A 25,553-nucleotide genomic window follows, 5' to 3' on the forward strand; every position below is an offset into this window, starting at 1 on the left:
GATCAGTAACTGTTGCCCATGCAGTACGCTGTAAAGAAACTGCCTGTTCTCTGTAATTAACCTACTGATTTGTTTGAGCTGTGCCATATTCAAACTAAGCACATCAGGATGACATAAATTATACTGTAAATAGCAACTCTTATTTGTAGGAAGCTGATTACCTGCTTAATTTATTCACTGGAAACATCTCGAGCTGTGACTGTGTCAAAGAGAGCCTCATCTGCCATATATTTGCACTGGTTTAATTGAAGTGCCCCCAGTACATAGCTTTTTATTTCCCAGTATGTGGGATTTTTTTACATTAAAGCAATAAATTGGAATAATTTTCTCTTCCAAATTTTGCAACGTATCAGTTCTCATATTAAAGCAAGGTACAGTTAACAGTAAAACACAAGGCTAACTATGCTTTTCCCACCTCGAGTGGCTGCATACACTATTGTTGCAACGACTATGATTTAGTTATTCCGATAGACCTCAAACAGCAAGTACAACACATGCACGTACACCTGTTCAAAACACAAAAAGGTTGGGGCACTTGTTCAGACATTTGAGCATACCAGTTCATTAGGCTCAGACATATTTAGATCAATGCTGTTTTTTGATTTCTTTTTGATGAGTTTTGTCCCAGGTTTTGGATACTTTTCCTTGCTATGAATAACCTGGATATACTGGTCATTGCTGCTGTTCTGTGGATCACTGCTGGATTCAATGGAAATGGAATCAGATTCTGTTAGAGATTGCTCCAGCTTTTGCTTTGATTTTGGTTTCACACGTGGCTCAGGGTAGTTCAGGTGCACTTTCTTGTAAGCATATGGAGGCCTGTCCAGGTCTAGCTCAAAACCATCATCCCAGGATTTGTAATGCACTCTGGCTAGATCCTTGCTCATAAGAATGTGGCCATCAGCACGTTCCCCAATGTAAAATCGCGGTGCTGGGCGAAGATCAGACAGTGAGCGAGGGCGGTGCGATCTGTTCATGAATTCTCTCCTGAGTTCCTCTTCATCCTCCTCATCTTCACTGGGATGAGGGGAATACCTCTGGTGTGGTGTTCGAATCACGTATCTTCTGACATTGTGTGGATACAACTCAATAATGTCTCCTGATTCATCCTTTCTCAAGTGCCTTTGGAGTCGGGAGGTAGAACGGAGAGATTTTTTGCGGGTCTCATTTTCATTAACAATAAAATACCTGGTAGCATATGGTCTACGTCCCACAAAAACAGGAGCACCGGCCCCAAGGGCATCCGGATTTACCTGCCGAATGCCTTTTCTGAAGAGAGGCTCAGAATGAACATCTTCAGTGTGCTTTTTGAAAGTCACTGGTGTGTAGGGCTTTGTTTTACAAAGCTCACTTGCACTCCCATGCACAACACTTGGGTACCTTTAGGAAGGAAAAAAAGGAAGGAAATATTGAGATACACACTTTTCTATTAATACAATTAATTGCTCTGGAAGTCAAATACTAGATTGTAAGGGTGGAGATTGCAATTTCCATTGTTCCAAATTTTTAGGACCAGTTTGAGAAACATACCCTAGAAATTAGGAGAGGTATTTGTTTTTCCTTGGGAAAAGGCAGAAGACAATTGACCTCTCAAGTTACATTCCCATTCTGCTTTCTTACTATTCTGAGAACTGTTTAAAAATGCTCTTTATCTGACCACTTGGAAAAAAACCAACAGGTAGCTTAAAGCATCAGTCTGCTGATGTCCAAAACTTGTTCTCCTACAAGTAAACCTGCACAGGTGTTCTGAACAGAGTTCCTTCACTCTTACTGTGTTTGTCTTGTTCATGGAAATAGTATCCTGCACAAACTATTTTAGTTATATGCCTGAGGGAAAGCTGAGTATTTACCTTTGCTTGAGGTGTGTGTGAACTCCATCAACTACATAATTTCAAAAGTTTTATAATCCCATCTCCATCAGAAGAGTTAAGGAGGTGGTGTCACCAGCAATCTGAACAGTACCCCATGAATGAATCTGCCTTAAAAAAATTCCTCAGCTGCTTTACTGCTCCAGACAGTCTGAATACACAGCTATTTTGTAAATAAACACAGGTATGTCATGGAGCTGCTGGAATAAATGCCATTTCAAAACCAAAGCAGTCTTGCCTGTTTGAGATATGATCGTTTCTTGGTTTCTGTACGCTTAACACTGAGGGAGCCGGCGTTAAAGAGGTTGAAGTTGTGGGAGTTGCATTCGTAGGTCTTGCAACATCAGTTGAAGGCACAGTTTGGGGCACAGACTGGGAAATGGTTTGTATTCTGGTGCCTTTGCTCACGGGAGATTCAAAATTCAAGACACTGCCATTCTTTCGGGGAGTTGAGGAGCGAACAGAAGACTCCTGGCTGATAATATCACTTTCATGCTCTGGTCTCTTGTCATTCCCATCCAGATTTTGGATTCTGGCTAGAAAACGGAAATTATTACAGGAACTGTCCAGGCCTCTAAATTTAGAAGCTGCTGTGTAAATACAGTGCCTCAAATTCACCCAGGGGATCCGATGCTAACAGAACCCCGCTGCGTTCAGAAGAGGGAAACTGGTGTCCCGCTGGGAGAGATGGTGATGAAGGGGTGGATCGGCATACTATGGTACACGGCAGGTGTACTATTGGGGAACACAGGAGAAACACTGGACATTGCACCGTAAGATTCCAAAATGGGCAACAAGCCAATGTCTGTTTTCAAGAGCCCCATTTTAGTTCACCATGTACACCACTACCAATATGAAAGTGGCCAAATTCAGCAAACAGGTTCCAGTGACTGTGCTGGTCACAGCCAAAAGCTGAATTTGGTTTCTGTAAGAAAGAAAACCCAACTATACCTCATTGCCCCTAATTTTAACTTCTGATCACTATATTGTTATACATCAGGTGTTTCACTGTTTATGTGTCTGCTGGAGAGCTATAAGGGGGTCACAGTAGCATTACGACCTATCTATAAGGCTACTGAATCATGTCTTCTCTTTGGCTTGGCAAATTTTTAATTGTTCCTTTCACTGGGAGGTACTAGAAGGAGGGCATCCTTTCTGTGATTTCTCATTGCTAGAATCTGAGAACTCACTCAGATCAAAGAACAGGGGGCATATTCCCTTCCCCCTCTTCTGCTTATTAGCCTCTGAATTTTCACAAGGTCTGACAGGATTTGAATCAGAGATGCCTCCCAGGTTCTGCCCTGTTGGTAGTAAAAGCAGGAAAATAGCCAGTCCAAAGATCCCAGCAGAGTTTAGGTATAAACTACACGTCTTTCAGTACTGCCAAGATTAAGTCAAGTTGAGCTCAAAAGCCATCTAAAAGGAGGACTCTACAAGAAATACAATTTTTAAAAAATTAAATTGAACTTTCCTATATGTATGAGAAATCAAAACATTTTTGCATCTAAATGCTTTACTAATAGTGGCATTTCTAAAGCTCACCAACTTACCTACTGCCATCTGAACCACCTTTTTCTTATCTTCACTTCTTTCCTAGAATACATTCAGAGGAATGAGAAGCGGTAGATTATTATGGATTAGAGAGTAAACTCACTGCTACGTAAGGAGGATAAATACAGGATTGGTTTTACATCGTGAAACACTGAAAGTAACTTTAGAGATTTAATTAGGCTAGTACTTTCCTGAAGACCCACCAAATCGCATGTAAAAGTGCTTTGAACTGTACTCACTGTTTGAATCTTCATTCTCAGTTGATTGTTGGTGAATTTTAATGATCTTGCAATACTTTGCAGGTAATAGATTAGCATGCTAGAAGTGAAAAAGGTGGTTATGAGTCACATCAAACATTCTTGACAGTTTTCTCTTTGAGGGTTTATAGGTCATCAAAATGATATAGAGGTTCAGTTGCTGCTTTGTAGCATTTCCTTTGTGATAACGGATCAGAGCCTTCTTTCAAGCAAACATACCTGAAAGAAAGTGACACTGAAAACAGATTTACCAGCCGTTCTAATTGCGCCTGTGTTTTTTTGCAGTTCTTCTCATTGTGCATGTAACCCTCTGTGCATTTTTGGCTTATTTTTGCTAAATTCTGGACATGCTCAAAATGAAATTTTGATAAATGCTTTCTCGTCTTTTTTTTTTTTCTTTTTTTTTTTTCCCTAGTCCTAGGTTACAGAACAGAGACACCAGAATTACAGCTGAGTTTGCAAATTCATACCAATCCAATTTTGTTGACTGGAATAACACCTTGTTTACACAAGCCAGGATCAGATGTGGCCTGATATAATGGATTACAGTGGCTTTCAGATGAAGTAAAGTCTGATAGCTAGACTTCACAGCACAAACATTTACATATGTGCTTAGCCGTCAGTGTGAAGCAGTCAATACATCTATTTAAATTCATAAATATGTTCAAATTTACGTGGCTGGGACCTTAGAGGAAAAGATTACAAATAGGAAGTATTGCTTCAGTCTTTTTGATTTGTCTGAAAAGCCCACTGGTGGGACAAACTGCATTCATCTGTAGTTTCCAGGTAAAAAAATGATACAAAGGTACATGCAAAACAAATGATCCTTCATAGAGCAAAGTGAATTTCAAACAGCTCAAAGTAGATATTAATTCCCAGCTGTGAACAATTATTTAGAAACTAGAGTAAGAAAGGACTTCCTCTGGAAAGTCTGCAGCAAGTTATATTACATTAACACGTAAGAACAGACCTTCATAATTGATTTATCTTGTCAGAAATCAAGATGACTGGGTAGCTTCTTTAAATGACAGACTGAGCCCTGTTCAGAGTCATGAACTGAACTAATGACCATGAGGAAATGGAAAATTAATTTTCGAGGAGCTCTTGAGAGGGAAGAAGTATCTTAAAACCTTCTGGAACAAACAGCACTGCAAGCCTTGACACAATATAGTGAACTTGCTTTAACATGGTATCCCAGAACAAGAAATTCCTTTTGAAAATGTGATGACAGTCTTTTTAACGTACTGTCGTTCCTGTCTGATCCAAATATCATATATTCAATAAGATGGCTTTTTTTTTTTTTTCAGATGTGCTTAATAAAATTACAATAATGCAGTGTTTGTTCCTCAGTATCAATATTTGACTCTCCAGAGATAAGGCCAGTATTAATACAATCAACTTAACCTGCCTGTGAAAAACAAAGTACTTACAATAAAAGTAGTAGTGCAGGGAGAACAACCACAGGACTGCTGATGTAAGTAATCACTGTGTTGAACCATGTGGGAAAATCATTTTGAATTGTTTCAGAAACAATATCATATATTTTTTCTTGTCCACTACAAGAGGAAAAAAAAAGTAAAATTAAGTTGTCAGAAATTCTAGGTACATCAATTTGTTAAGCAGTGTTGACACTGAATAAACAAGGAGTTTCAGCCAAAACTACTTTGGAACAGTATAATGAAAGGAAAAAGAAAAAAAAAACAAAGATAAAAAAAGAAGATAAAAGCAACTTGTTCATTATTTGCTTTTTAACAAATTTTTCAAAAGCATAAACGCATTGTCTTGGAGAGTGCTTGAATTGAGACACAAGATGGTGATGTGTGCTAGATGGTTGGCGGCACATTACATTATGTAAACATAAAATAACTGAACCACGTATATGAAGCAAAACATTGAGCCTCACTCAGAACATTGACATATTCATCTAATCAAATCTTGAACTGGAAAACATTGGCAGCAGAAAAACTGTCCTGTCTATAAATTCCTTTTTTGTTTTTAATCAGTAATTTGGGTATTACTGAATATGATTAATTTATTTTGAGAGGGTGAAATAAAATCTTTGCAATTTTCAGTAGTCCATTATAACTTACCTGAAGGGACCACAGCTTAAAGATGGCTTATATCGGGCAATAGCAAAAATTGTTGGTAACATGCATAAGAACAACATGAACAGCAGCATGGCCAAGTAGAAATTATTTGATCTGCAAGAAGGCATAACATGTTTCAGATTATACTAATCAGAGAGAAAAACAGAGGCAACATAAAAGGTGCAAGTCTGCATCTACCTAACAAGTTCAAGATCTAAATTTCTGAAAGATCAAAATCATTCTGCTATGATTAGAAAGTCTGAACAGAGCCCGTTTAAACAGACTCTTAATGATGAAAATCCTATTTGCACTGCTTTCCAGATACCACTGCTGCAGCCAGAGAACGGTTTATAGCACCCTTCTGTAAAAACTGACCTTACTACCCACTTGTGTTGGGGGACAAAAAGAACAGTGGCAGAAGTTGATTCATCTTCAAAACATATTGGAAATAACTGATTCTTAAGAATGAAAGATGCCCTAAATTATTTCCTTTTTGAGTAAACAATTAAGATATTCATCATGATAAAAGAAAAATGGGGAAATCTGTTGTGCGATGTGGCAGACAAAAGCAGATTCTTCACAGCTTTCAAAGAAAGAAACATCAAGAAATAGGACCTGCAACAGTTAACACATACATGCAGGTTAGTGTGCTCGGTCAGACCTGTGTGGAAATAAAGCATTTATGTTAGGCCACATATATGGGTCTAGGAATATTCCCTGACATATTTTTCAGTTCTTGAATATCTTTTAACTACCCTGGCTTTACAAACCCTCCAGTTTCTCAGTAACTATGTTTTTTTCACAGTCCTCTGCTATCAGTATTACTATCAAATTTGATTGTCAACTTTCAGAGCTAAAATCTCCTGCCATTTTGTTCCTATGCACAGAGGACATTTCCATTGTCTGCATTTGATTTGTTCTTTATCTTTTGTTCTTATTTTGACTAACCGAGATGCTCTGAAAACCTGCTGATGTGGTACATTACACGTTAACACAGCCCAGCTCCTCAGGTACATGAGTCCAATCAACTTGAGAACATTGAATGCTGGTAAGCACGGTGAAAAGAAAGCTCCCATCCTGGAAAAATAGTATCATGTCAGTGCTCAGTGTTGCCAGAAGCAATTTTAATAGCAAAAGAACATGGGGTAAAAACAGGTAAACAACAGCTCACTATCAACAGATGATCCCTCATTATAATAAAGTATAAAAGACTGTATTACCTATATCTTACTTGAATAGGTTTCATTGGAAATAATCAGATTGACTTAGTAATCAGCCAACAAAGGACAAGAAAAATCACTTCTGGACTACATACCAGATCATTCCTTGGTTGTAGACTAAATGTAGTACGTTCTCTGCAATTTTAAATTCTCCGTATTCTGGCTACAAGAAACACAGTGTAGGATGAATATCTTGTCTTAATCTTTTTTCAGAACATTTATTAGAAGCATTTGACTGAATCAGTTTGCAGACAGCACATAGCCTGAAACATCCAGATCAAATACCAACTTTCAGCAGGCGGTGGGAACACAGTAAAACCTACTCTACAGCAGGGAATTAAATAAACGAATTCCTCTCTAGTTTACTTCACTTCTTTAGTTAAGGACAAAGGACAGTCCTCAGCCTTTCATGCCAACAGCTTCTTGCTATCAAAATATTACTCACTGTAATTGTCTTAAAGGGCTATATGCTTTTGGTTATTGTTTCTTGGACCACTATCTACATTATGGATAGATACTACAGCTACAGGAAAGAGGATGTAGGGAGAAACTGCATGCCCTTTGTCTCTGGGACTGCTCCATAATCTCATTTTGGGAAAGACAAAGTTTTTGGCACCAAGGCACTGGGACTAGGCTTGAGAAAAACATCCAGTCTCAGTATTTGCCCTGGGCCCTCTAATTTAAACTCAGTGTGAGCTGTGCTGTTACAGATGTGTGCTACCAAGAAATTATTTATCTGTTGAAAAGCTTTAAGGACGTTCAATACTAAGGGAAGGAGCCTACCCATCTTCAGTATCTTAGTTTGATAAAATAAAGACTGTACTTACAAACTTGCTTTCTAGATCCCAGCACCAGCAATCACTTAAATATCGGACACACAATCCACGGAAAAAATCAATTAGCAGGATGCTTGCAACTGTGAAAATCATGTCGATAATTGAAAGCTTTAGCATCTCCTGAAATACATATTGTTCACACATATTGAGTCATTGTGGAAGCAAATGGACTGCATATGGCTCTTTTGCATTTGTACTTTTATTTTAGCTCAAGCTTAGTATCCTGATAAAATATGATTTGAATATATAAATAATTTCCTTTTAGGCTTTTCCTGTTTAACATTTCCCTTACTTTGTTTTAAACAAATATAATGAAGTTTCCAGTGTGCCTTCTATTTGCAGCAATAAAACTCTGGTCATGATGGCTTCAAGCTTTCTTTTTAATGACTGTTCTGAAAATTTATCTAGATAAACTGAAACGGACTGGTTTTTCTATTATACCCAATTCTTTATTATACTGACTGTTGTAATACATACTTGCTAAGTGCTTCGCAATGAGAAATGCTTGTTACTCATTCAAAACCAAAACCCAATGGCAGTAGGATCATCAACCCATAAGAGAGCTGTTTAGTGCTTACAAATGAATGGGGTTATTCTATATTTAATTGAGTTTTAAAACCATACAATTAAATAGAAAGGATTGAATTCCAAACATCTCTAGCCTATTCTGGGGAAAAAACAATCAATCAGAAAAACCCATGGACAACGATTCTAAAAATTTCCTAATGACTGTGCAATGGGGAGAGGGGCATACAAGAACAAAAGTCAGGCTAATAAACCTAGAAGGAGTCTTTTGCTCCAGATAATCAAATAAGACCTTTAATATTGCTCACTCTGGAACAAGGACATCAGCAAGTCAGAGGAACTCTAGCATCATTCTTAATCTAATGGCCTGGACATAAGTGCAACACTGACAGAGACCAAAGTACGTTGGGATCAAATAATGTCTTTTGAATTTTGGGTGGTTAAAATTTCTCTGTATGTTTTAGTGCCACTGCTAGTCACTCAAAGTAAATGCCACAAATGAAGTACGCTTCACATGGAGGGAAGCAAAAGGTATTACATTAAATCTGCAGATTTTTTGCAACCTAACTGTGGGAACATACACAGATGGTGCTGCCACCCAGCTGGATCCATTCCTACAAACTGACAGTATTTTGAAACCTTTTGTTCTTGTCCTCTTTCTCTCCGAAGTAGTGAAGAACACTGGATTCTCTAGCAATTTACTGAGGCAGAACGAATAGAGACTTCAGAGATATTGCACAAATGACCAAGTGCAAATCTCATGCTTGGCTTGGGTCTGCATCCCCATCTATCCAGGCAGCAATCTGAATCTGCACAGGGTGCATGTTACTGCTTATACATTTTTATAGTCTTGTTTCTCTGTATCAGTTTAAAAGGATATATCCTTTTAAATAGGATCTGTGTCACCATCTGTAGAGATCTGCCTGTGCAGAGCTGGAGACAGAGACCGAAGCCTGGCAAAAGAACATTTGTACAACACTAAACACATTGTACATACTGAACAAAAAACAAAGCTTGTATCTGGGCCATATCACTTTGCGTAGTCTTTACTCTTTCTACACAATCATTAGCTAAATTCTGGAATTTATACAAAGAAAAGCTCTAAAATTGAACACAGCACAACATGATTTTATTTTTTTGTCAAACATGGTTTAGGAATAAGTTGATGACGTAGTAAAACAATTACGTACTTGACCAACATATGTCTCCCAGCACTGGTCCTGTGGGTTCTGGGTGTTATAGTTAAAGGAAACTGTTTTGTTAACCAGTGAGTCAGAGACTGTCATGCCTTGAGTGCGACTCTCTTCCAATGCGACAACGCCGTTTCTCTTCATTTGTACATCAGGAATAGTTGTAGATAAATTGTCGTCTTTAGAAAGAGTTTTGGTTGCTAAGAAGGCGGTAGAATTACTTGCATTGTTGTTAATGTCAGAGTCCTGAAATGATAAATGTCCTGAAAGCTACTTTTTCAACTGTACATACATGCAGATGTCTGTACCTTCTACAACATATACACTTAGAGGCATATCTTCGTGTATTTTCAAGCAGCAGTTAGGTGACTTAAGTGGCTGTCAACGTATGGAGTCAGATAAAACTTGTACGGGCAGTACTGAAAGCTGATTTTAGGTAGGTGGAAATATTTGCCCTAAAGTGATGGCTTTTTTTCTTTTTTTAATAGTTAAGTAATGCACAGAAATCTATTTATTGTGTTACATCAGCAATCAAATGTATCTGGTTATCCTAAAAAACTACAAGCTGTTTTAAATGCACATTACAAACTAAACTTAACTTTACAATCCTATGAAACTGTAATATGTTTTAATCAATCGCAAACAAATTTTCATCTGTCTTCATATATATCACAGTAAATGGAATTCTATCTATAAAGTCTACTAGTGTTACACATCAGAAAACATCAAGTTAAACTTACAGTGACACTCATACTGTCCACTTTATCCAGGAGAGCAATGATTAAACTGTAGAGGTTTCCCAGGTATAGAACAAGAACCCTGAAAACAACAAGAATAATACATGGGTTATTGGCATCATTATCCCATTGCCTTCTCATACATCCTCTGGTTTGGCTGGATTAAAACATATCACCACATCTCTCCTCTTTCACCCTTTCTTCCCACATATTTTCTACACTGTATAATGCCCATACCTGGCAAGCTGGAAGCGAAGAGTAGTCCTTGGGTGATACATCTCCAGAGCTGCCACAAGTTCAAAAGCAGAGGGCGCAATCATTGTAATCAGTGACACAACTACGCTTACCTACAGAACAGAAAGACACAGCATTTTGGTAGCTTTTCATGTAGATTTTCTGTAGTACCTTGAGTGCTGATTAAAATACTGCTGATGTACATGCTTTGGGGATTGCTTTTCTTGGAGGAGATACTTTAAAAAGTTATTATTGACATTAGTAATAACAGTAGTTACGATCCAAAATTATAGATCTGGAATACCACTCAGGAGTCTTTACTTCAGATGTTATAGCTTTAAAGTTACTACTTTATTAATTAAAATAAAAACTTAATAAATGGGAAATATGAAGCCAGCATCCTCCTCTGAAATGGATGAGTAGCTTCTCCATACCTACTCACTTCCTACTCTCAGTATCCACTCATTCCTCTGAACAGAAGTATTCACAGAACATTCAGTATCCCCCAGCTGAAATCAATAATTATTGTCAAAGCTGATTCCTGTCTGGTCTGTTGGCCCAGTATTTGCTCAGCTCAGTCACAGGTGCAAGAGTAGATTTGTAAGTGACAGGAGAGTCTGTGCTTTGTCCTCACAAAATAGGGGCCAGCTAGAACTGCAGCCTCTGTGAAAGGAGGACCTGCAGCATCCCCCTGCCCACTTCACCTCTGCTAACACCTCGCTGCAGAGCAGAGGGAGCAAGTGTGCGAAGACAGATCCGGGTAATCACCACTCTGCCCTCTTGTTCCTCATTTCTCCTGGATAATCTTTTTCAATTTACACCTCAGTGCACACTGTTGCTACACAGAGCCCTGAGACAATAATCCTACTTCTAACACAGAGGTGGCATAAAGACAGTGTACCTCATTTTTTTCCCAAAGAGTCAATTCCTTTTTGGTGCGCTCTAACCTTTGGGATCGATCCACGACAAAGTATATGATGTAAATACTTCCAGCAAGCGAGAGAAGCACAAGGATGTTTGCAATAATTCTTAAGCTTATAGTCACCGCCCTGGGGGGGAAAAAAAAAAAAAAAAAAAGGACACAGCCAATACAGTAGGTTGCCTTATGAAACCAGGGGTCTTTTCTAACATGATTTTTAGAAGTACGAGACAAGCAGATTAGCACTGCTATCTGCATTGAAACAGTGCTTTGGAAAGTATCTCTGATCTTATATACATACAAGTTTTTGCTTTTCTTCTTTTCCTGCTCTTCCAATATAGCTTCCTGGAAAGAAACACAGCATTACCATTTTAATAACGTTCAGCAAAAATAATGCACATATCTTTCGCAGAAGTTATCAAGTATACTAATAAAAAACTTCACATCATGGAAGTGCAAGTAGATAAATACTTCTCTGCCCTGCATAGCTTTTTAGGAGTGATAAGTAAGCTTAAATAGCGAAGGAGATTTCTGAGAAACAAATACACAGTTGTCAAATACTTGTGCACTTTCAGTCACGCGTGTTCAATGGGGTACAACCGGAGATTTACACTGCCAGATCTTTTTGCAGGATGTGCCTATAGAATTCATGTGTCAGTAATATAATACAGAACTGTCAAATGTTATCCTTGTAATAGCTAAATATCATAGCTTATTAATTTATCCTTGACACAATTTGAAGTGATTTTGTTCAATGACTTAATGAGAATACACCAACTTTGAGAAATAAATTCCTTTTGATGAAAACCACATCTGTTCTTAAATTCTAAAAGGAAAACATCTGTATTTAAAGCAATTTTCTAATATTGAGAGAGCTGTAAGATGTCCTTAGACTATTTTGTTATGGAGAGATTAAATAAATGAGTATTTTCATGTTGTTAACATGAATTTGATTCTATTACTCGATGAAATTGCATCACAAGCAAATTTGTTTCCAGTTATCTAACTTGTCACATATACAGTGGCATGAAATAAAACTCTTGGGAAGAAGAACACAATAGCCTTCCTGGGACAGAATGACAGCATCAGCAAGTATGATGTGCCTGCAATACCACACAGAGAAGCGATACTAACCCTACCCTAGGCAAAGAGATCTGTAAATGAATACCAAAACCCAACAGGAAATGCAAGGGAATGAGAGGAAAGACATATAGTTTAGAGATTAACAAACAAATCAGCTCTAAATAATTTGAAGGTCAGTTGCTCACCCTAATGCTATTAACTATGGCAGCAGCTTTGCTCTCTGCAGCCTCAGGGTTTCCTATTAAGTAGTCCCAAGCACAGAACAGTCTCCAACAGAAAGTGTAATTTTCATCAGAGGCACTTGCTAAACTCATTCTTGAGTTCTTTGCCATTCTGTAAAAAATAACAAATATTCGACTGTTGTTAATGCAGTTAATGAAGGAAATCACTGGTTTGGTTCATAGTTTTCAGATGTCTGTGCCTTTAGAACTGTGAAAAATTTGCAGCAATTAGTGCCATTGTTGGCAGCTTTCTGAAGAAAATAAAACAGGGTGAGGTTCAGAGCATGAACTTCACTTTTGTTCTAGTGCAGAAGTGACTCACTGTGGAAGGCCATTTTAATATTTACATTCTTTATAGCTGACAAATAAAGGAAGTAAATCTCACTAGAGCTGTGGACTTAAACATATTTCAGTTCTACAATCTCCAGGTAGGATCCAGCTATAAGATACCATCACTAAGATCTCTATTACTGTGATTACATGCTAGTTTGGCAAAACTAGGGATCATACACAAGATCTGTTTGTTTTCTGTATTGTTTTCACCCTCAAAATATATGTTATTGTCAAAGAGAAACCCAGTGCCATTTTACAGACCTCGGGAAAAAGAAACAAACCCCCACTTACTCATCTCAGATAGGCAAAATGGCAGAATATCGCAAAGTGTAAGAAATGAAATGAAATGAAGGTTAATAGCTTATGAAAAAAAGGGCATCCAAAAGGACAACGTTAAAAGAGGAACTGTAAGCAGCTAAACAAAGAGTCAGTGAGCTAAGTCAGAAGGAGAAGAGCTAATCATATCCAGAAACTGCAGATTTGTACATCGGTTTCAAACCCATCAGTGACCCTTGGCACAAACCAGCAGGTAGAATAAAAATAAATGGTAAGGGAAGGTTCAGCTTCAAAACAGAGTTATTACAGGCAGTGCTAAAAATGTCCCTGGATGGCACTGCGCTGGATAAATAGGTATCCAGAAGGGAAGAGAAAGCAAATCAGGAGAGGATAGAGTGACCTTGCCGCTTCTCCAAGCATTGCCCATTCCTAGATTTATGGTCAGACTAGCAGCCTTTCTCTTTCTGCTAAGTAACTCCTACTCCTGGCCCTTCAACAGCAAAGAAATTAAGCTTACATTTGAACATAATGCCACATACCATCTGAAACAATGTAAATTATATTACATCTAGGATGGAATTTGTATATTTGTATTTCAGTAGATGGGAATAATAATGCTGAAACCATTACTCTTAAAATATAAATTTCTGCTATAGCAATATTTATACCAGAAAAAAGGAGAACAGAAAGGACTTCCATGAGTGTCAGACCTTACGGTACACAAACACAAAGCACATATATCATCTGTGCTGCCCTCCTTTTATAGACTGTGAAACTGAAGAGAGAGCAAAGATAAATGATAGCAAGATAAAAAGCAAGCTAGAATTAGCCTCAGTCTGCATCCCTGATATTAGCAGACTTGAACAGAGTAATAGAACTATGCAGAATAAATACAGAAGAAATAGGATAAATACACCATTAACTATTGCCTGAACACACAGGCTTATGAAGAGCAATAAATTGGAGGTCTTACTTTTTTAAGAGAATGATGAAGCTGTAAGCAAACACTGCCATTCCAACGAGGAAGTAGGCAAGAGGCAGCCGATACCCAGCTTTCCCAATCTTCCTGTCATGACCGTAGTAACCGTAAAACAAAACAGAGTACTGGAGGTAGCCCTGCAAAGACCAGAGCCCATAAGTAAGAGCAGTAACTAATGATTATAACAGAACAGCAATAGCAAAACAATAAAGAGTGGTTTTAGTCTTGCCCCTAGTGACCAGATGGTGTCCAGATCTTGAGCAGATGCAATATGCTCCTTGGGAATGGTCTTGCTGACTGTGCTGCCGAACGGGGCTCCGGCCAGTAGCTGGGAAAAAGAGAGGTGGTGTCGGGAGCTGTGCAAGCCCGTCGGACCTGGGGCTGCACAGCAGAACCCACCAACAGCCGCCCGCCTGCCCAGATGATACAATTAGGACGGCGAGTATTGGGTCATTCCTCGTCCTAAACCAGAAACTCCATGAGAAATCCTGCATTCATTTTTTGCTATCTGTGGTCTACTTATGAGGAAATTTGGTGCTCTGCAGACATCTTCAAACTGGCTGAGAAATTAAAAGAGAGATTAACTGAAACCTCTAACAAAATAGCTTTAAAAGTTATGTTTGCTTTAATTTAAGCTTTTTTAAATTAAAGATGACAGTGTTTGATCTCAAAATGGTATTTCAAGATTAAATCTACTTTTCCTTAAAAAAGTAAAAGATCAAAGTGAATAACTTCTGTTCAGAACTTCTAGAAAATTATTTCTAATGGACAATAATCCAGAGTCTGCAGAGGAAGGTTATGTTTTTCTGTCTGTAAATGACACTAACAGAGTCATTTGGTGTAACAGAGTACTTGAGTGTACTCAACACCACCTACAGCTTTTAGGATTTGGTTCTCCATTTTAGTAATCGGATACAAACACATTCTGTAAAAGCATTAGTACCGCTGTTGACAAAATATAATCTCTAACACTAATAGCAAAAATATCTCATCCTTTGGCAGAATAAAACCTCTTAATAGGGGAATTTATTTTAAATAATTCATTTGAAATTGTACATTTCAAATTGATGTATGCCTTTAAGTGTGGCATTTGTTTAATTCAGAAAGAAAAGTGCAACAGTAAGCATTTTTCTGTAAATATGAACAACGTGTTCTTACCTCTGGTAAGACTACAAATGCTCCTGTCATTATAGTAAGTACAATATTGATTCCAAATAGCCATCTCAAGAAGATGAAGTAAGAGGCAACACCAGACCCAAAATGACCTTAAACCACAGAAAATAGTTATCTGAGCTACACAGTCTATAAAAGCTGATATAATTTATTCATGAAATATTTTTTGAATAATAAAACAAAAGAAAAACCTTTCTTATTCACAGCAAAGTAGAGAAAATATTAACATGTCATTGAGGAAAATACAATTCCAACGCAAACTCTGTTGGGGAAGTCTCATGATTACCAGCAGCATTTACGCAAGCTGCTAAACTGGGTGACATCATGCATCCATTTTCCTTCCCCACCGAAGCACCGAGGTATGACCTGACTGCTGATGTAATGTTAAGGGCTGCTTTAATTCAATTCAAAGACTCAAAGGCTGGGGACGCAGGTTACAACCACACTTAACCCTGGGCAGATCTGGAGATGCTGGCCTGAGGATGATGCCCCATGGACTGTATATAAACTATAACCAAATCTTGCTGCATTTTCAGAATCACAATGGGACAAATTTAACTTTTTCAAAGTTACCCCCCACTAAGACCATAACTGAGAACTGTGTGGTGTCTAAGACACCAGGAAAAGAAGAAAAAGCAAAGTTTGAAACAAAAATGTCACTGCTGAAAGTTTGCATTTAACTCTCTCCCAAATATTATTTAATACAGTAAATTAAAAAATAAACCCTGAGACAGCATTTTATCAAGTGCTTTACTGTTCAATGCCATTAAATCTTTATACTTACTCTCGATTTTCTTTATTCTCATTTCCCAAGGAATAAAGATTACCACAAAATTATATGCAAGTCGAATAAACTTCCTCCAAAGCTGAGAAAAAAAACAGAGAAATGAGAAATATGACATTTCTGCATGTAAAAAAAAAAAAGCAGAGTATTTTGCTCATGTCTCTTTCATCTTGTATCACAAGAAATATTACAAACACTAACTACTAAGATTTTCGAGAATGTCTCTGGGTAAGGTGGGCAAAGCAAACCATGGTGGGTTTTAGAATCACATAAAATGTGGGGGGCACAAGGAGTCCTTGGCCAAATGCCAACAAAGATGAGAGAGGGCATCCTTTATACACCTCTGAGGGTACAGTCAGGAGCTACCACTCTACACCTTTTACATGTAAAGACCATGAGGAACCAACAGAAGGAAGCCAACAGGTGCAGCTCCCTGTCACCTTCTCCGTGGCTGGGGGCTGTGGAGAGGAGGAACTGCAGAAAAGGGCCAGGCAGTGGCTCCGGGCAGCAGAAGTCATCCAAGCTGGGTATTGCCGGGACACCTAGCCTCTGAGTAATTTATGAGGGAATTCTGCCATGCCACACATAATAAATTTGCTTTCCTGGACAAACAAATGGACAACTAACTTCAAATTTAAGAGAAGCATAATGCCTTAGAGGAAACTTTCTTAGGGGAAAAATAAGCTTTTGTATTAAACAGTAGAAAATTCAACTATTGTATTCTCAGCTCCACGTCTTACAGCTGACACATGCAGAAAACCTGTGGTTATATTTTGTTGAGTCTTTATTCAACTTCCATTTTTTGCATGGTCAGAGAAAAGCATCTGCACACAGCGGGGTGTGAATATGCATGTGGGAGAAGAAACAAAATCTGCACGTGCAAAATTGAGTGTGGTTTTTGATTTGTTGAATTAGAGCTACAATTTTACAGTATCAACAGGAAAATAATATTTGTATATTATGCATTATAAAGTATTTTTAATACAGCTTGATATTAAAAAAACCTCTATATTTTAGGCAGCAGCAATGTCAATAGTATATCATGTAATCTAATCTCCTAAAACCAAAGAGGAATAAATAACATTTTAATTACTGAATATATCATCAATGTCTTTGGCCAAAGTTAATTAATTTTTATGTTGGTATGGTATTTTATTGCATGAATGGGAAGTATTTTAATTGAACAAAGCAATTATAGATGCTGTGAATTGCATGGGAATTGCTAGGATTGCTATTTTCATTTGAAAACAGGGTTCACAAGGCAAAGAAACGAATCAAGCAGCTTGTGCCAGTTGCACTGCAGGTTTACAAAGTATACAAAGGTGTCCATGTGGGAGTAGTATTTCTTAAAATTATAATTAGATAGCTATCACCTCTTTTCCTGCCTACTGCATACCTGAACAGATAATTTATACTCTTAGAATCCAGAGTATGGACATCTGGCATTAATTGCAAATATAAAAATATACAATGCAAATATAAAATAATTGAACTGAAAAGGAAAATGCTTTCAGTGTCAAAACAGCAAGAGGTATTTTAACTTGAATTTTCATAAACAGCAGCATGAATGGATTGCCCAATTATGCATAGTGTGTATTTTGCCAATTTAAAAACCTTATTTAAAAATGTATAAACTTACAGCTGCATTTTGATTTTAGCACATGTTCAACCCTTGAGTTCTTAATTTTGATGACATAGTGCTTGTTTTGCTGTGCTACAATTTTTGTCTCCTTGGTCACCATGCTATTTTCTGAGAAAATACATGAAAATGAAGCCCTTCCAATTAAAAAAAAAAAAATGCAGCTCATTCTGTTGCATTTGCTGAATTTAGCCTTGATGTAAAGGCTATATTCCCTAATTTGTGCTAGGAAAAAAGAATACAGTTCCCCTACACATAATGAGTGGTGTTAATTAATTGCTAAATTATATACCTGTGCTGAATATCTTCAAGCAAATACACACAATGGAAGCCATTAGATTAGATACAAACTTTTATTCATTGTGAACTCTAAGATAAAAGCCTCTATTTTTTTTGTGGGAAGGGGAATATGAACAAGTAATGAGTCCAATCTCTGATTTACTAACATGTATTGCAGACCCTTAGCACTTCTCTAGGTATCATCCTAGTTCCACTCAAGTCAAAGGCAAAAAACAATATTTATTTTAACAGGATTTGTTACTTCCACTGCATTACTTCCACACACGCAAAGGCAGAACAAGGGAGAAAAGACTCTTTCCTACCTTGAAAAGTAGTATTTTTAACCTTTGCTGTGGGCCAACATAACAGGATGACAGATACATATGCAGCCTTTCACTTGTTCACATGAATAAAACGCATGGTGTTCTATTTTACTGTTACAAGCCTGCCTTTTTGAATTAAGATAAGTTATTCATTAAAAGTCTACTCATTAGGATGACAAAAATGTTCTTGACTGCTTAGATGACTAAAGATCTCTTCTTTCTTGGCTGCATATTAGGGACAATTTCCTACATGTTATTAATTTCCAGAAATTAGGGCCAGAATCTATTTTCAGTGGTGTAAGTCGATTTGCTAAGATTAGATTCAAATTCTTTGAGTATCATGCAAGCAAAAACCTTCTTTAACAATGTATTTACAATAGGCTTTTGTAGGATTTTCTTCCAAACTAAAAGCTAGACACATTTTTCATACTAAACTATTGAACTGTGGCCCCAGAGTCTGGTGAAATAGCTCTTCAGAGAAAACTGGTATCGTGTTGTTGGTATCCCATTCCCATCACCCCCCTCTAGCAGGCATCAATATTTGTAGATTATTTGAGAAGGAAGCTTATACTGCGTTAATAGGACATCCATCCCCCAACACATCAAATTAGTCTGCAAAAATGTAATTACTACATTCACAATAGAAAAAAAAATATTTTAACTGCTTTTTCCTCCCTCTACAGAGTTCCTGAGTTGGAGATCAGGATAGCATAGCAAACATATGTCTCTGTAAATGAAAACTACAGATGACTATTGGTATGGAAAGGAGCTGTGATTTAAGAAAAAGCAGCTATACCTCTGCACCAGCGGCTTGGTAACCTCTTGTTCTAGTGAGCCTCCCTTCATACTTCAGCACGATCTCCTTTGCCTGTCTGCACAAGAAGGTGGAAATTCATTCTACACTGATGCTGCTACTTGGACCCCCTTATTCTGCACAAGCAGTAACTAATGAAATTGTCGAATGCTTTGAAATACCATCATGGACTGTCTCGCCATAAAATCCTTATCCAGGCAAAGTTTTTTTTCTTTTCCTATTGAGATTTTTACCGACACTTTAAAACGACTGAGAATTTTGTCTGAGAAAACTGAGTATTCAAAACTTTGACTGCAGGGAGAGTTTTCTATCCCTCTCATTTGTTTTCTCTATCCTTTTGATTCAAAGTCTTTCTTTTAAAATGGCACAACTCAAATGAGTAAAATAAAAATATTCCCATTACAGCCAGGCTAATCTCATGTGGATACTCACACCTCTTCTGCAAATATTGCGTAGCACTCATGTAAGCTGCAAATAGGTGCACATTCATCTGGTCACATGCAGTCTCTGAGCTCAGCAGAAGGTGGATGGGGACCACCAAAATCTTATCAACAGGAGGAGGAAGGCAGCAAGTCACAGACTTTGCCTAAGAGAGAAAAATCTCTCTTTGCTTCCAAGATTACAAAAGGGCTCTACCGTTGGTAGGGATTCCTTATCACTAAAATACCATCCTAGCATCATAGAGTTTTAAGAGAAAGATGCCAGATGAAAAGGAAAAATAAAGTGAGCCCCAAACAGATCACGCTGTGAAAGACCTGACACAATTTAGACAGGTGACTCAAAGAGTTAGGCACCCACTCTTTCATTGTAAATTTGGAATTATTAATATAATAATTGCAATCTTAAAATGTGAAGCATGTTATTATTGCACTGAACGCCTTTTAAACCTACAAGTGTCCAGTATTTACTGCCATTTACAATACATTACCTGAAGATATTACCAGCTTCTGTTCTCATACCATGCAATCATCACATGCAATTACCTTGAAAATGGCAGACTAGTTTTCCTTTTTGGGACAGTGAAACAATTTATCTTAAAAGTGTATTACTGAGCATTACCAACAGCCTTTCCTTAGGCCGCTGAATAGCTAACACACTGGTTTAATAGTTAATAGCCAAAGCGTGATTTCTTGCTCTCTCTTCTGTACAGTGACAGGCATGCATAGGAGACAACTTCACCTGCAGACTTTCCACCCCAAGGCTGCTGCCTTCAGCCAGCTGTCAGATCTTGTCAGATCATCCTCATGGTGTGCTTTCCTAGCAGTTCTTAATCATTTCTGTGCATAATCCCTTCTAGCTTACACTGAAAAACTTCTGAGGCTGGAAGCACTGTCACAGTCAGTGAGCCTGAAAGCTTTCATGCAAACACCTTTACCTGAGTGCCCTCAGCTTCTGCCTCATCGGCCACGGCCGGCAGCGGATGTTGGACATAATCTCCTTCTGGTACTGGATGTTCTGAAAGATCTGCTCTGGGTCATGGCTCTCAGCCTTTTCTTCACCAATATCATCGTCCGAGTTGCTGGCAACCCAGCACGCACCCCACAAGAGGGAAAACAAGACAAATTATTCCCATTCGGATCCCAAGCAAACTATTGATTTGCACAGGATCCAACCTATTAGAGCAACATAACAGCAGTGAGCTAAGGAACTTGCATGACCTTATTGTTTTAAAGTTGATGAATTCCCACCACTTGCTTCTCAGTCATAAATTATCCCCACGCCCCACCACAAACCCCAGTCTCTCCTCTCCAAGCATTTCCAGCCACACAGCTTGTACATCATGCTAGCAAGACGCTTTATGTATTTTTCTGGAACAAAATGCTGTCTAAATATTTCCAGCAAGAGCACTTAACATTCATTTATTCACCAGGTGGTGTTGGCCTTTTATTTTGATTGTAATACTGATAAAATATTTTCTCATTAGAACGGGGGGAACAGATGCTTAGTTCGCAGTCACTGTTCCCTGCTGAGAGGGATGGGAGTGTGGGACCCTGCACACCAAGAATTACTTGTCCCTGTAAAGAGATTCACATGCTTTGATGCAGATTTCCGTGGATGATTATTAAATCATCTTTTCTGATGCTGTCACCACATTTGCTAAGCTGCAGCTCTCGCAATTCCCTGTTTGAAACAGGGTATTGCATATGAAACAGCAGCAATATTCATTCTTGCAGAGGCTTAGGTCTAAAAATCTGTGGTGACTGTTTCCCCCTGAATGAAGAGATCTGAAGTACTATAACAACCACCAGCTAGGAATTTTTCTAATTGTATGGATATGTATTTTTAGGAAAGTTCCCTGCAATTTTTGCTGAAAAAGCATCACCTTTTAATCACTTAGAAGTAAATCATAACCTAAACCATGCCTTGTAAGAACATTCAAAGGACATACTTCATCAGACCACTGATCCATCAGTCCACAGTCCTGTCACCTTGGTCACAGGGGACATTCAAGGGAAACGAATAATTACACAGTGAAAGTAGAGAGATTTCTTACCCTGCTCTACCCTGAACTCATTGGAGTTACACTGTTTTATGTACAGCGTTTATGTTGCAGTATGAAACATGACTTCTGTGAAAATAAAAAACCAAAGAGGTCTGAAATACATCTAGAGAGAAGAGTGATTTTTCTCACACTCCTTCCCATGTTACCGCACTGTCTAAATGAAAGTGAAAAGACAAGATCCCACTTCTGTGCTAGGTAAGTCAGATGTACACTTCAGGGGAGAGGAGGGTCTCTTACCTGTGGGGTGGCTCCTGGTAGGTGTAAATGCCAGCGTGCCGCTTCACCGTTCGATACTTTTTGCAGGACTTGGCAGTTTTTACTGCAGGAGAGCCCGTTGCTGCTGCCATGGTGGCAGCTGCCGCCCGCACCAGGTGAAACTCTGCTGCACTAGAAGGAAGCCTTTAGCTTGCTGGTCAGATGTCTCACAAGCAGCCAAATGTTATTAAGTAGAGAGCAGCGAGCGACTGCGAGCCCTGCAGAGCAGAGGATTGCTGCTCCAGCGTGGAGAGGACCTCCGCCTGGCAGTGCCTGCATGCCTTAAAGCGGCAGTGCACAGCAGCCCCTGCCAGGGCGCTTCTAAGAGAGATGCCCAGGACCAAGATAGGGGAGCAGAGTCCAAGGGTGGGTCAGCTGAGCGCCTTAATTCAAAGCCAAGTTTCCCTTGTCATGGATGAGGTATTCCGTCAAAGCACCATCCTGCTCTGGGTGATGTTTCCAATGAATGCACTGGATGTACTGTTGACATCTTTGCTTCATGTGCTTGAGAGAATGTTCTTCCTTGGGTAAAGTTTGCATTTTGGCCTTTACTAGCAGGGAAAAATAAAGCATCATTCTCCCACAGGACTTCCAGATCCTCTCCCAGAGGACAGCCCTGACAGAATGTGGGGCTGCTGCTTTCCTGGGCCCCAGCTCCAACCTCTCCACATGACCTCCATTCGTTAAATTTATGGCTTTTCTTTTGGAACTATCAAAATACCTACTATTTAGACAAGTACAGATTACAAAGTAATTCACTTTTTCTTGATACTTGTGATATCTTAATTATGCTCAAGTCCATTAATTACTGTACAATCTTTAACATTTACAATAATCATTGCCTAGATTATTGATTATAATAATGGTTATCCCTAGAGCTAAATTACTGGGAAACATTGCCATCTGATGCTCATTTCCCATTTCTTCAGCTCTACTACTTAACTGATTTTATTACGAAATTAATTTAATAGCTACTAAAAGCTTATTTAACACAGAAAATCACTTTAAAAGACAACAAATGTACTGGTGCTGTGAGCTCAAGAACCCTATATTAAATAACTATTCTCTCTCTCTCACACTTTCTGAATGTCCTGGGGCAAAATCTTGCACTTTCAGGCCTCATTTCTCGTCCTTAAAAAAGGATAGTGTCTTTGCATTTCACTGGAATGATGCACCCAGTGCCTATTATATGATGCTTACGTATTATACAGTCATTAACTATCATCATATGGGCATGAACTTCCTAATTCATTCAAAGTATTCATGTACATGATAAAACTGATAGTAAACCACCAGTTTTCAGTTTTGGATGTCTCACAACCAAAATACAGTAGCGTTAGTTTTCACTCAGTTTACATCTACTCAAAAAGTTATCCATCCATTTAATCCAAGATTAACTTCTGGGCAAGTGACGTACTGTACTTGCCAGCAGTTGTATTTTCATAATAGAGAGTCCCCTGACACAGTTCCTACAGTCAGCTCCACCACCACCTCTCTGTCAGCACCTCTGTGATACTGGTGTTGGGCTGTCGGGACAGAATAGACTGTTCCAAGTTTTTTTGGGACCAGGGCAGCTGAAGAACTTGACACATGGTCAAGGGAATTTCCTGTGCCTTTTTCCATCGTAGAAGTTGTGGTTATTCTGGGTCACTGTATTGGGTTTGCATGGCAAGGTTTTGTTAGCGGAGGGGCTACAAGGGTGGCTCCTATGAGAAGCTGCCAGAAGCTTCCCCCATGTCTGATAGAGCCAATGCCAGGTGGCTGCAACATGGGCCCACTGCTGGCCAGGGCCGAGCCCATCAGCAATGGTGGTAGCGTCTCTGGGATAACATATTTAAGAAGGAAGGTGTGTGTGGGGGGGGGAGGAAACAACTTTGGGAGAGCAATTACAGTCAGAGAAAGGAGTGAGAATATGTGAGAGAAACTCTGCAGACCTCAAGGTGAGTAAAGCAGAGGGAGAGGAGATGCTCCAGGTGCTGGAGCAGAGATTCCCCTGCACCCATGGTGCAGCCCATGGTGAGGCAGCTGTGCCCTGCACCCATGGGGGTCCACGGTGGAACAGAGACCCACCTGCAGCCTGTGGGGGACCCCACACTGGAGCAGGTGGATGCCCAAAACAGGCTGTGACCCCATGGGGAGCCTGCACTGGAGCAGGCTCCTGGCAGGACCTGTGGACCCATGGAGAGAGGAGCCCACGCTGGAGCAGGTTCACTGGCAGGACTTGTGACCCCACGGGGGACCCACGCTGGAGCAGTTCACGGAGAGCTGCAGCCCATGGGAAGGAGAAGTTCATGGAGGACTGTCTCCCATGGGAGGGACTTCATGCAGGAGCAGGGAAAGAGTGTGACGAGTCCTCCCCCTGAGGAGGAAGGAGCAGCAGAGACAATGTGTGATGAACTGACAGCAACCTCCATTCCCCCGCTCGGGGGGAGAAGGTGAAGAAATCAGGATTAAAGTTGACCCTGGGTAGAAGGGAGGGGTGGAGGAAAGGTATTTTAAGATTTGTTTTATTTCTCATTACCCTACTCTGATTGGCAAGAAATTAAGTTACTTTTCCTAACTTGAGTCTCTTTTGTCTGTCACGGTAATTGGTGAGTGATCTCCCTGTCCTTATCTCCACCCATGAGCCTTTCATTATATTCTCTCTCCCCTGTCTAGTTGAAGACGGGAGTGATAAAGCGGCTTTGGTGGGCACCTGGCATCCAGCCAAGGCCAACCCACCACAGTCACATTATTAAAACAGAGCAAAACAGACCAAGAAAACTTGATATGAATAGTTTATATGGCCATAATTTGATGCTGAGAATGTGGGAGAGAAAGGAAGAGTTTACAGAGAGTTTTCACCTGTTCCTAACTTGGTATTTTCTCTCCTTAATAGCTCTGTGCACAATGCAGCAAGGGTTTCATTTACATAAATCATGGTCTGTTGTAGTTAACTTTTATTTGCAGCCTCTGACAAGAAAGAACATTAAGTTCTCTCTGCTACATTTCCTGTAGAGAATAGCACAGGCTGCTTTTTCCCTCTGCCCTGAGTTAATCTAAAATACTGCCACTTGCTGAGAAATTTTACTTTTCCATGATCAGGGTTCTGTCCATTGTACTACACTTAATTAAATAACTACAGGGCTAAGTAGTCACAAACCTCATTATTTATAGTCTTGCGTGGTTTTACAGTTTTCAAAAAGTCCATTTGGTGTAATTCACTCCACACTTTTTAGATGACGTGGAAGGACCAGATGAAGACGACTCCGCAATTCCAAAATGGAGCCAGTAGTAAAGCCCAGATCTCCAGGTGTATCTTGTTTGAAACCTCCCCAGAAATCTTGGGAGTTCCATTAGGAAAGGCAGAAAAGCACCAAAATGGTAGCAAAATGCCAGCAAAATGCCTCTAATGCCCCTATTCAGAGTTCAGTAAAACTAGGCAGCTGTATTCTTCACTACTCCTTTCACTCCCCCTTTTGTCACAT

The 25,553-nt window shown here is 39.2% G+C and overlaps 1 protein-coding gene across 1 annotated transcript; it reads right to left on the minus strand.

The window, feature by feature from the left end:
* Positions 1–226: 226 nt before the first annotated feature.
* TMC3 (transmembrane channel like 3) lies at positions 227–25,171 on the minus strand. Its single transcript, XM_074880661.1, has 23 exons — positions 24,157–25,171; positions 22,069–22,218; positions 20,704–20,847; positions 19,311–19,386; positions 16,274–16,355; positions 15,475–15,581; positions 14,546–14,644; positions 14,311–14,453; positions 12,693–12,840; positions 11,726–11,769; positions 11,407–11,554; positions 10,509–10,618; positions 10,275–10,353; positions 9,535–9,780; positions 7,811–7,939; positions 7,079–7,146; positions 6,712–6,840; positions 5,767–5,877; positions 5,107–5,232; positions 3,659–3,737; positions 3,419–3,461; positions 2,107–2,404; positions 227–1,380 (listed from the first exon to the last, which is right to left on the minus strand). Exons 1-23 carry the CDS (start codon positions 24,264–24,266, stop codon positions 540–542), a joined length of 3,510 nt encoding a protein of 1,169 aa, XP_074736762.1. The 5' UTR covers positions 24,267–25,171; the 3' UTR covers positions 227–539.
* Between the last annotated feature and the right edge of the window lie 382 nt (positions 25,172–25,553).

Source organism: Strix uralensis, chromosome 11 (genome assembly GCF_047716275.1).
Source record: "Strix uralensis isolate ZFMK-TIS-50842 chromosome 11, bStrUra1, whole genome shotgun sequence".
NCBI lineage: Eukaryota > Metazoa > Chordata > Aves > Strigiformes > Strigidae > Strix > Strix uralensis.